The sequence below is a fragment of the Balaenoptera physalus genome, assembly GCF_965194825.1.
Source record: "Balaenoptera physalus genome assembly, chromosome: 2".
NCBI lineage: Eukaryota > Metazoa > Chordata > Mammalia > Artiodactyla > Balaenopteridae > Balaenoptera > Balaenoptera physalus.
In genome coordinates this window covers 130,197,859-130,210,149 of record NC_138883.1, presented here as the reverse complement: position 1 = coordinate 130,210,149, position 12,291 = coordinate 130,197,859, and the positions used below count along the sequence as shown (strand labels likewise).

The 12,291-nt window shown below is 40.2% G+C and overlaps 1 protein-coding gene across 3 annotated transcripts in view; it reads right to left on the bottom strand.

The window, feature by feature from the left end:
- TTC23 (tetratricopeptide repeat domain 23) overlaps positions 1 to 12,291 on the bottom strand; it is a 112,616-nt gene that overhangs the window by 74,489 nt on the left and 25,836 nt on the right. For all 3 annotated transcript variants that reach the window (XM_082448451.1, XM_082448453.1, XM_082448452.1), the window contains exon 2: positions 6,345 to 6,544. In XM_082448451.1, coding sequence (XP_082304577.1) covers positions 6,345 to 6,524 — 180 coding nt within the window. In that variant the 5' untranslated portion in view covers positions 6,525 to 6,544. The remainder of the gene's footprint in view (positions 1 to 6,344; positions 6,545 to 12,291) is intronic.

Here is a 12,291-nt window from a genome sequence, read left to right as displayed (position 1 = left end):
CTATAGTAACATTTTTCTTACTACAAAAGTAATACATGCTCATTATCAAAATACAGGTGAGCAAAAAAAATAAAAAATAATAAAAAATCACCTGCCATCTCACCTCTTAGAGACAACTAGGCAGCTAAATTTCTCTCTATCCTTCATTCCTATGAATCTATCTATACATATTTTTTCTTTTTAAAAATAGGCTTATAAGCTACATATAGGTTTGCAGCTTTTCACAATTTGTGAACATTTCTCCATGTCATCTTCTATGATAATAATTTTTTATGGCTGCATAGTATTTTATTGTATGGATATATTATAAGTGAGTTACTCAACCAATAGCTATTGAGCACTTAGGTTGTTTTAAAATTTTTTCTCTCTGAACATCCTGTGTGGATAGATTTGCTCATATCCATAAGCATTTTCTTTTTCTTTTTTTTATAGCATTCTTTTTTTTATAGATATAAATTTATTTATTTTATTTTATTATTTATTTTTGGCCGCATTGGGTCTTTGATGCTGAATGCGGGCTTTCTGTAGTTGCGGCGAGCAGGGGCTACTCTTTGTTGCGGTGCGCAAGCTTCTCATTGCGGTGGCTTCTCTTGTTGCAGAACACGGGCTCTAGGTGCGCAGGCTTCAGTAGTTGTGGCACGTGGGCTCAGTAGTTGTGGTGCACGGGCTTAGTTGCTCCATGGCATGTGGGATCTTCCCGGACCAGGGCTCGAACCTGTGTCCCCCTGCATTGGCAGGAGGATTCTTAACCACTGCGCCACCAGGGAAGCCCCATAAGCATTTTCTTAGAATGAATTCCAATGTGACAATAGGGTAAAGGATGTGCAAAATCCTGAGGCTTTGCTAGAGTTTGCTGGAGTGCTTCCTCGAGAGGCTGCTTCCATCCATACCTCCCTTACAGCATGGTGTGTGAGCAGAGAATGCCCCTTACACAGAGCCAAGCACTAGTTGGGGTTTAACTTGCCAATTTGTCAGTTAACTCATTTCTCCTTGTTTTAGTTTGTATTTTTTTTTCCGCAAAGCTAGTGAGGCTGAACATCTTCATGTGTTTATTGGCTTGATGCAAAGTCCAGATCTCTTCCCACAACATCATTCTTGAGTTACCTGAATTTCTTAAACTTCTTAATATTAAAATATGCAACTCTGAGGATCAGTAAGTCTGGCCATACATATTTTAAAATGGGTATTTAATACCCAGATCTTGGTGTCTAAATATCAATACTATTCTCTTCTAAGAGGAACTAGCATTCCCTGAATCCACAGCTGGAGCAGGGAAATACAAGATGAACCTGAAAAATCTTATTGTGTCGGAAATTAAGGAAAGAATCATGGAGGCATATCAAGGACTCAGAAGCCAGCTTGAAGGGGCTCCCACTGGCAAATACAAAATAATTTAAGTTTTGATGATGATAATGGATTGTAACATATTTGTAAAACAGGATTTCTTGAACCCATACTGATATAAATAAATGAACAATAAAGTGTGAAGAAGGAAAAGCTCTTCCTCATAAAAAGAATGCCAACAAATAAATGTTGAAAGAATGCTGAAGTCAGAGAATCACCATTTGACAAACATCGTAGTAATAGCTAATTCAGGTGAGAATCATCAATGGATGCTATAAACTAGGGGGTGAAGTTTTAATGAGGAATAGGATATGTTCACAGTATCAATGAATCTCCCCACAAAATATTAATTACAAAGGGAAGAATAATAATTCTACAGTGAAAAAACCTGCCAGATAGCTCCTTAACCAAGCGATCAAATTTAGCCTCATAGTAGTGAGACAAATGACATCGTATGCCTCCTAATATGATGCACTGAGAAGGGCCCTATGTCAGGTCTGTGGGATTCCTGCCCAAAATGCATAATCTGAATCTAATCATAAGGAAACACATGACAAATTCAAATTGGGAGGTATTCTACAAAATAATTGGAGTGTATATTTGTGGACCCTGCCAAATTCATATGTTGAAGCCCTAACTCTCACTGTAGTATTTGGAGATAGGGCCTGTAAGGCTGTAATTAGGGTCAAATGAGGTTATAAAGGTGGGGCCCTGATCAATAGGATTAGTGTACTTATAAGAAGAGACACCTTTCTCTCCCCCTTCCCCCACACGCACAAGGAAGAGGCCATGTGAGGACACAGCTAGAAGGTGGTGGTCTGCAACCCAAGGGGAGAGCTCTCACCAGACACCAGCCCTGCTGGCACCTTGATCTTGGACTTCCAGTCTCCAGAACTGCAAGGAGTACATTTCTGTTGTGTAGGCCACCCAGTCTGTGGTATTCTATTACAGCAACCCAAACAGACTAATATAGTTTTTTTCACAAAGACTAAGATTGTGAAAGATAAAGACAGGCTAAGTAACTGCTCTAACTGTTGACTATAGTCAACATGATTTCATGGATTGGACCATGGCTGATTTTTTTTTCTATAAAAGATATTATTGAGATAATTAGAGAAATATGGATAATGTTTGTAGATAAGATAATAATATATATCAATATTAATTTCCTAATTTCAATCATTGTACTATGGTTAGGTTCCGGAGAATATCCTTTATTCTTGGGAAATAGGCACTGACGTATTTAGGGGTAAAGGATCATACATTTGCGACTTACCCTCAGATATTCAGAAAAATAATGACAGAGAGAGAGAGTGAGAAATAAAGAAATAAAGTAAATGTTAACAACTGGTATATCTTGTAACTTTTCTGTTAAGTCTGTAAGTATTTTAAAATAAAAAATTACCAAAGAATGGTATTTTAAGAAGCAAATTACATCATATTAATACTTTCCTAAAAACACTTTAAGGCTTCCTAGAGCACTTAACTTGAGACCTGCAAGGCAGGTAAGCTGCCTCTCCAACTACATTTCACGTCAGCCTGAAGCTTCCTCTCATCACTTCAAACATAGTCACGCTCGTGCCAAACTTATAAATTTTATGGCTGCTGTTCCCTCTCCCTAGAACTCCTTTCCCTCAGCTCCTCCGTGCTGGCTCCTTCTCATCTTTAGGTGTCAGCTCAGATGTCACCTCCTCAGTGAGGCCCTCCCTTACCTAAGATAGGCCCACTCTGTTTCCTCCATAGCACTTAGCACAATCTCTACTTCACTGGTTTATTTACAATGTCCCCTCAGCTCCATGAGGGCAGGCAAGCTGTTTGTACTGTTCACTGCTGAATCCAAGGATTCCTCATCTGAACGGCAGAACACAAAAACTGCTTTGATATCATTCTAGATGCATAGAAGAGAAGTTAATTCTTTATATACACCAAATGCAGATGTCCAACAAACACATGAAAAGATGCTCAACATCACTAATTATTAGAGAAATGCAAATCAAAACTACAATGAGGTATCACCTCTCACCAGTCAGAATGGCCATCATCAAAAAACCTACAAACAATAAATGCTGGAGAGGGTGTGGAGAAAAGGGAACCTTCATACACTGTTGGTGGGAATGTAAATTGATACAGCCACTATGGAAAACAGTACACAGGTTCCTTAAAAAACTAAAAATAGAACTACCGTATGACCCAACAATCCCACTACTGGGCATATACCCAGAGAAAACCATAATTCAAAAAAACACATGCACCCCAATGTTCATAGCAGCACTATTTACAATAGCCAGGACATGGAAGCAACCTAGATGTCTATCAACAACCTAAATGTCTGTCTTCTTTATCCAGCAAATGGATAAAGAAGATGTGGCACATATATACAATGGAATATTACTCAGCCATAAAAAGGAATAAAATTGGGTCATTTGTAGATACATGGATGGACCTAGAGAGTGTCATACAGAGTGAAGTAAGTCAGAAAGAGAAAAGTAAATATCGTATAATAACACATATATGTGGAATCTAGAAAAATGGTATAGATGATCTTATTTGCAAAGCAGAAATAGACAGAAATGTAGAGAACAAATGTATGGATACCAAGGGGGAAAGGGATGGGGTGGGAGGAATTGGGAGACTGGGATTGACACATATACAGTGTTGATACTATGTACAAAATAGACAACTGATGGGAACATACTGTATAGCACAGGGAACTCTACCTAATGCACTGTGGTAACCTAAATGGGAGGGAAGTCCAAAAGGGAGGGGATATCTGTACATGTATGGCTGATTCATTTTGTTGTGCAGTGGAGGCTAACACAACATTGCAAAGCAGCCATACTCCAATACAAATTAATAATAATAGAATATATATATATATATATATATATATATATATATATATATATATATATATATATATATATATATATATACCAAATGCCTTAGGGCATTAGGGCTTAGTTCTCTTGCAGACCTCTGGTTGAGAAAGGCTGCCAGCTGAGGCCGACATAGCACACAGCCTGGCACATAGTAGGTACTAAATAAATATCTGCTGCATAATGAATAAGCACACCTTCAAAACCGAATCCACCCCTGCTCACCATAATCTTGCTCTTCTTCCTGTATTCATTACAATAACAAAGGGCTCTGACAAGCCTTGGGTCACCCAGGCTGGCTGAGCCCTAAGTCAGGAATTCCACACACCCCTCTCTGGCTCACTCTTGCCTCTCCAACCCCTATGTCCCCCCCAGTTACCAGGTTTCTTTGATTCATATTTCCAAATTCTTATCAAAAGATCTCAGCATTTTGCAACTAGAGATTATCATACTAAGTGAAGTAAGTCAGAGAGAGAAAGACAAACACCATATGATATCACTTATGTGTGGATTCTAAAATATGACACAAATGAACCTATCTATGAAACAGAAACAGAATCACAGACATAGAGAACAGACAGGTGGTTGCCAAGGGGAAGGGGATTGGGGGAGGGATGGACTGGGAGTTTGGGATTAGCAGATGCAAACTAATATATATAGAATATATATATATTTATATATAGATAGATATAGATATAGATATAGATATAGGTAACAAGGTCCTACTGTATAGCACAGAGAACTATAATCAATATCCTATGATAAACCATAATGGAAAAGAATATTAAAAAAAAGAATGTATATATATGAATAACTGAATCACTTTGCTGTATAGCAGAAATTAACACAACATTGTAAATCAACTATACTTCAAATAAAAAAAAAAAATCTCAGCATTTCTACTGACTCTGCCATATTTCAGGCCCTTGCCAGGATTATTGCAAACATCCTGCAAACTGGCCCTCCTCCAGTTACCTCCCTTCTCTTCCTCCACCACCTAGTTATCTGAGGTCTGAGGGATCATTCCAGAAACTCAGACTTGCTCATGGCCCTCTTCTGCTTATAATCCTATGACAGTCTCCAGCACCCTGAGGAGAAAATCTAAACTTTTCCTGGGTGTTGAACACCTTCTGGTCCCAGCTCCTGTCCATAATCCAACCTCATTTGCTGCCCTGTGTAACTAAAGCCTCCATCCCAGATAGTTCCATATAGTTCCCCAAACAGCCTGTGCACCCTCAGACCCGCAACTCTTGCCCATCTGCCACCTCTGCCCAGAACACTATTGTCCTCTCTCCTACCTGGGGCCAGCTCCTAAGTACTGTTATCAGTGCAGTCCAAATAACTCCCATCCCAAAAAGCATGCCTTAAGTGCTGTCCCTCCTCCAACTCCAGGGTCAATGCCCATCCCTCCTCCCCTCACTCCCCATGCTTTGCATCTATATCACCTGAGCTTGTGTTTGTCACAGAACTTATGCTGATTACCATTATCCATCTATCTCCCCAACCAGACCATGAATTCCTCTGAGGCAGAGGCTGTAGTTTTCCCATCTGTGCCCCCAGCACTTGCACAGCGCCTGGCACACATTAGGTATACAGTAAATTTTTGTGAATAAATGGACAAATAGGGTCTGACACATAAGAGGTGGTAGAGAAATACATATTGAATGAATGAGTAAATGAATAAAACTTTGAAGAGAGATGGGAAAGAAGTATGCAGAGAACAAGATTAGGCACCTAAGAAATATAAGCTCCATGAGAGCAGAAACTTCATCTGCTTTGTCCTGTATTCCAGTGCTTAGACCTGGCACACAGGAGGAGCTCAATAAATATTTATTGATTGATGGAAAATGACTGTAGTAGGTCAAATCACAACCAGTCAGTCTAGTGTACACTTGTCAGAGGTCAGGGCAAACTTGTTTGTTCATTTGTGCACTCATTCAGCAAACATAATGTTGACTGTGCCAAGTGCTGGGCTTGGAGTCCTGAGGTACTACACCCACTCGCACTATGAAAAAGGCACTGTCATATTTTCTCTTGTACCAAACTCCTGAGAGTAGGAATGCAACCTAAAGTATCCTACTTCTCAATTACCAGAGTACAGGTATAAAAAGAAAGGCTCCTTACCTCATGACTGCTAGAATAGGACTTTGCTTTCTCTTCACAGAGGTGGAGTTTCTCTCGAGGAGGCTGAAACAGTGCTGTCTGAAGCAGCTTGTTTTGGAGCTTTTTTCTAGGTGTTATGCTGATGGCAGCAACAATTTCATCCAGGTGGTTGGATATGTGAGTTTCCTGTGATTCTTGCATATTTTTATATACATTATCCTCTAATTTTTAAATAAGGAAACGAAGGTGTTAATGATAATTTCCATAGTTACTTTTAGAAATACACATTTTTTTCCTAGAAATTGAGACTAGAATCTAAGAAAATTTCAACACTATACCCATGACTTCTTTGAAATAAGTAGCATTCTATCCAAAAAGATCCTAGTGGCTAGTACTAACTTCTTTCAGACTGATTTCAAGTTTTAACTAAACCAAACATTCTTTGTTCTCTCTCTATATTACATGTATATATATGTATGTGTATATGTATATACACACATACTGATATATTTTATCTATTATATATGATATATGTATCTATATATTATATATGGTATATATGTATATGTATATATATCAGTAGGAATCAGCTGAGCCCAAACAGTTCTCAAAGAGCTCAGATTAGATCTGTTGAATCCCAAGTGACCTTGAAAACAGGAAAAAATGACATGTTAAACTTTCACTTCCAGCCAAGATGGAGTAATAGGGATGAGATTTATCCTCTTGCCCGAAGTCACCAACCAATTAACAAATAACAACAACAAAAAACAACCCATAGGCAAAAAAGGTATGAAACAATGGTTTTCAAGAGACAGGACAACAGACTTGAGAAATGGAAAAAAGAAACAAAGTGAGACCCATGATTGCCCCAGGTTATTGCTTTGAAAAAGTTTCTAGAACATGCAGGGTAACCCAGAATTACCCTGTGGACTATCTGAGTTGAGGAAATAGAGTAGAGCATCTGGGGAGACCAAGGTGGTTGGAGTTCACAGGACAGATTACTAGAGAGGATGGAGCTGCACAGAGAGGACCCCAGAGATTAGCACCCCTCAAGTATGGGGAGAGAATACTGACCAGCATGTGTGTAAGAAAACTACTTGAGTCTGGAGAAAGACTCCTCTAATAAGATTGAAAGGAAGTGTCTGGTGCTTACCAAGGCTGGCGGTGCCTGTTCCCACTGACCAGACTGGAAAAACTCATAATTCATGAGGTACAAGGTAAAATATTCAGAAGGGTTTTGTCTCAGTAATGGGGATTAGCCCTAGAGTGAACCCTGCTTAGATCCACTTAACAAACCATGAAAGTAAGACCTAAAAGGATAAAACTGTTTCCAAGTAACTTAACTGTATCAGAGGGCAAAACTCAAGGATGTTCATAGGAATGCAAAAATAGCCAGCATTAAACAAGGTAAAATTCATATAATCTGATGTCCAAAGAAAGATCACCAGGCATGCAAATAGGCAAGAAAACATGGCCCATAATGAGAAGAATAATCAGTCAAAACTGACCCAAACTGACCCAGATATTAAGTTAGCAGAGAAGAATATTAACGGTTATTATAATTGTATTCCATATGTTTAAAAAGTTAACTAGAGACACAGAATATAAAAAGACCCAAAATGAACTTCTAGATAAGAAAATTATACGTGAGATGAAAAATACACTAGATCAGATTAATGGGAGATTAGATATTACAGATGAAAAGATGCATGAACTTGCAGACACAGCAATAGAAACCATCATTTAAAAAATCAGTGAGCTGTGAAACAACTTCAAATTGCCTAATATATATATAATTTGAGTCCCTAAAGGAAAGCAGATTGTAGTGGGGACAAAAAAAAGTGTTTGAAGAAATAACGGCCAAAATTTTTCCAAATTTGAGGAAAAGTAAAAACCCAGAGATCCCAGAAGCTAAATGAAAACTAAACACAAGAAGCATAAAGGAAACTACACCAAGATACATCATAACCAAATTGCTCAAAACCATGATAAAGAGAAAATATTAAAAGTAGTCAGAAAAAAGGACATATTAGTATTAAAAAAAAAAAGATGATGATAACAGGTTTCTGGGAGGAAATAAAGCACATGAGAAGACAGTGAAGCACCATATTTAAAGTATGGACAGAAAAAAAATTGTCAAGCTAAAATTCCGTACCAGTGAAAATATCTTTCAAGATCAAAATCTGAAATAAATCATCACCAGCGGGACTTCCCTGGTGGCGCAGTGGTTAAGAATCCTCCTGCCAATGCAGGGGACACAGGTTCAAGCCCTGGTCCAAGAAGATCCCACATGCTGCAGAGCAACTAAGCCCGTGCACCACAACTACTGAGCCTGCGCTCTAGAGCCTGTGAGCCACAGCTACTGGGCCTGCGTGCCACAACTACTGAAGCCTGCATGCCGAGAGCCTGTGCTCTACACCAAGAGAAGCCACTGCAATGAGAAGCCCACACACTGCAACGAAGAGTAGCCCCCACTAGCCGCAACTAGAGAAAGCCCGCACACAGCAACAAAGACCCAATGCAGCCAAAATAAATAAATAAATAAATAAATAAATAAAAAAATCATCACCAGCAGATCTGCACCCCAATGTTCCCAAGAAATATTAAGTGAAGTCTTTCAAAAGGAAGAAAAATGATAACAAATGGAAATATAGATCTACACAAAGGAATTAAGAACAATGAAAAAGATACATGAGCAAATATGTAAGACTGTTTTCATATTATTTAAATCTCTTTAAAAGATAATCGGGCAGAGGAGTAAGACATGGAGATCACCTTTCTCCCCACAAATACATCAGAAATACATCTACATGTGGAACAACTCTTAGAGAACACCTACTGAACGCTGGCAGAAGACCCCAGACTTCCCAAAAGGCAAGAAAATCCCCACATACCTGGGTAAGGCAATAGAAAAAAGAGAAAACAGAGACAAAAGAATAGGGATGGGACCTGCACCTCTGGGAGGGAGCTGTGAAGGAAGAAGAGTTTCCACACACTAGGAATCCCCTTCACTGGTAGAGATGGGGGGTGGGGGGGTGAAGCTTTGGAGCCATGGAGGAGAACACAAAAACAGGGGTGCAGAGGGCAAAGCGGAGAGATTCCTGCCCAGAGGATTGGTGTGGACCAGCACTTACGAGCCTGAGAGGTTTGTCTGCTCACCCGCCAGGGCTGGTGGGGGCTTGGGGCTGAGGCTCTGGCTTTGGAGGTCAGATCCCAGGGAGAGGACTGGGGTTGGCTTCATGAACACAGCCTGAAGGGGGGCTAGTGTGCCACAGCTAGCCGGGAGGGAGTCCAGGAAAAAGTCTGGACCTGCCTAAGAGGCAAGAGACCATTGTTTCGGGGTGCGCGAGGAGAAGGGATTCAGAGCACCGCCTAAATGAGCTCCAGAGATGGGTGCGAGCCACAGCTATCAGCGTGGACATCAGAGACTGGCATGAGAAGCTAAGGCTGCTGCTGCAGCCACCAAAAAGCCTGTGTGCAAGCCCAGGTCACTAACCACACCTCCCCTCCCAAGAGCCTGTGCAGCCCACCACTGCCAGGGTCCCGTGATCCAGGGACAACTTCCCCAGGAGAACACACAGCATGCCTCAGGCTGTTGCAAAGTCACGCTGGTCTCTGCCGCCACAGTCGTGCCCCGCATTCCATACCCCTCCCTCCCCCAGGCCTAGTGAGCCAGAGTCCCCTAATCAGCTGCTCCTTTAACCCCATCCTGTCTGGGGGAAGAAGAGATGCCCTCAGGCGACCTACACACAGAGGCGGGGCCAAATCCAAAGCTGAACCCCAGGAGCTGTGTGAACAAAGATAGAAAGGGAAATTTCTCCCAGCAGTCTCAGGAGCAGTGGATTAAATCTCCACAATCAACCTGATGTACCCTGCATCTGTGGAATACCTGAACAGACAACGAATCATCCTAAACTTGAGGCGGTGGACTTTGGAAGCAACTGTAGACTTGGGGTTTGCTTTCTGCATCTAATTTGTTTCTGGTTTTATGTTTATCATAGTTTAGTATTTAGAGTTTATTATAATTAGTAGATTTATTTATTGATTTCGTTGCTCTCTTTCTTTTATATATATATATTTTTTTTTCCTTTTTCTCTTTTTGTGAGTGTGTATGTGTATGCTTATTTGTGTGATTTTGTCTGTATACCTTTGCTTTTACCATTTGTCCTACCTACGATTGTCTGTCTGGTTCTTTTTTGTTTGTTTTGCTTTTTTTAGTATAGATTTTAGTGCTTGTTATCATGGGTGGATTTGCTTTTTGGTTTGGTTGCTCTCTTCTTTCTTTCTTCCTTTTTTAAAATTGTTAATAATTTAAAAAAGTTTTATTTTAATAACTTTCTTTTCTTTCTTTCTTTCTTTCTCTTTCTTTCTTCCTTCCTCCCTCCCTCCCTCCCTCTCTCTTTCTCTCCTTCCTTCCTTCCTTCCTTTCTTTCTTTCTTCCTTCCTTCCTTCCTTCCTTCCTTCCTTCCTTCCTTCCTTCCTTCCTTCCTTCTTTCCTTCCTTCCTTCCTTCCCAGCAGGGTGTCAGGCCTGAGCCTCTAAGCTGGGAAAACTGAGTTCAGGACATTGGTCCACCAGAGACCTCCTGGCTCCATGTAATAACAAATGGCAAAAGCTCTCTCACGGATCTCCATCTCAACGCTAACACCCAGCTCCACTCAACAACCAGCAAGCTACAGTGCTGGACACCCTATGCCAAACAACTAGCAAGATAGGAACACAATCCCACCCATTAGCAGAGAGGCTGCCTAAAATCATAATAACGTCACAGACACCCCAAAACACACGACGAGACGTGGTCCTGCCCACCAGAAAGAAAATATCCAGCCTCATCCACCAGAACACAGGCACCAGTCCCCTCCACCAGGAAGCCTACAAAACTCACTGAGCCAAACTTAGCCACTGGGGGCAGACACCAAAAACAATGGGACTTACGAACCTGCAGCCTGTGAAAAGGAGACCCCAAACACAGTAAGTTAAGCAAAATGAGAAGACAGAGAAACACACAGCAGATGAAGGAGCAGGGTAAAAACCCACCAGACCAAACAAATGAAGGGGAAATAGGCAGTCTACCTGAAAAAGAATTCAGAGCAATGATAGCAAAGATGATCCAAAATCTTGGAAACAGAATGGAGAAAATACAAGAAATGTTTAACAAGGACCTAGAATAACTAAAGAGCAAACAAACAGTGATGAACAACACAATAAATGATATTAAAAATTCTCTAGAAGGAATCAATAGCAGAATAACTGAGGCAGAAGAACGGATAAGTGACTGGGAAGATAAAATAGTGGAAATAACTAGCACAGAGCAGAAAAAAGAAAAACGAATGAAAAGAATTGAGGACAGTCTCAGAGACCTCTGGCACAACATTAAACACACCAACATTCGAATTATAGGGGTCCCAGAAGAAGAAGAGAAAACGAAAAGGACTGAGAAAATATTTGAAGAGATTATAGTTGAAAACTTCCTTAATATGGGAAAGGAAATAGGCAATCGAGTCCAGGAAGTGCAGAGAGTCCCATACAGGATAAATCCAAGGAGAAGCATGCCAAGACACATATTAATCAAACTAGCAAAAATTAAATACAAAGAAAAAATATTAAAAACAGCAAGGGAAAAACAATAAATAACATACAAGGGAATCCCCATAAGGTTAACAGCTGATCTTTCAGCAGAAACTCTGCAAGCCAGAAGGGAGTGGCAGGACATATTTAAAGTGATGAAAGGGAAAAACCTACAACCAAGATTACTCTACCCAGCAAGGATCTCATTCAGGTTCGACAGAGAAATTAAAACCTTTACAGACAAGCCAAAGCTAAGAGAATTCAGCACTACCAGATCAGCTTTAAAACAAATGCTAAAGGAACTTTTCTAGGCAGGAAACACAAGAGAAGGAAAAGACCTACAATAACAAACCCAAAACAATTAAGAAAATGGTAATAGGAACATACATATTGATAACTAC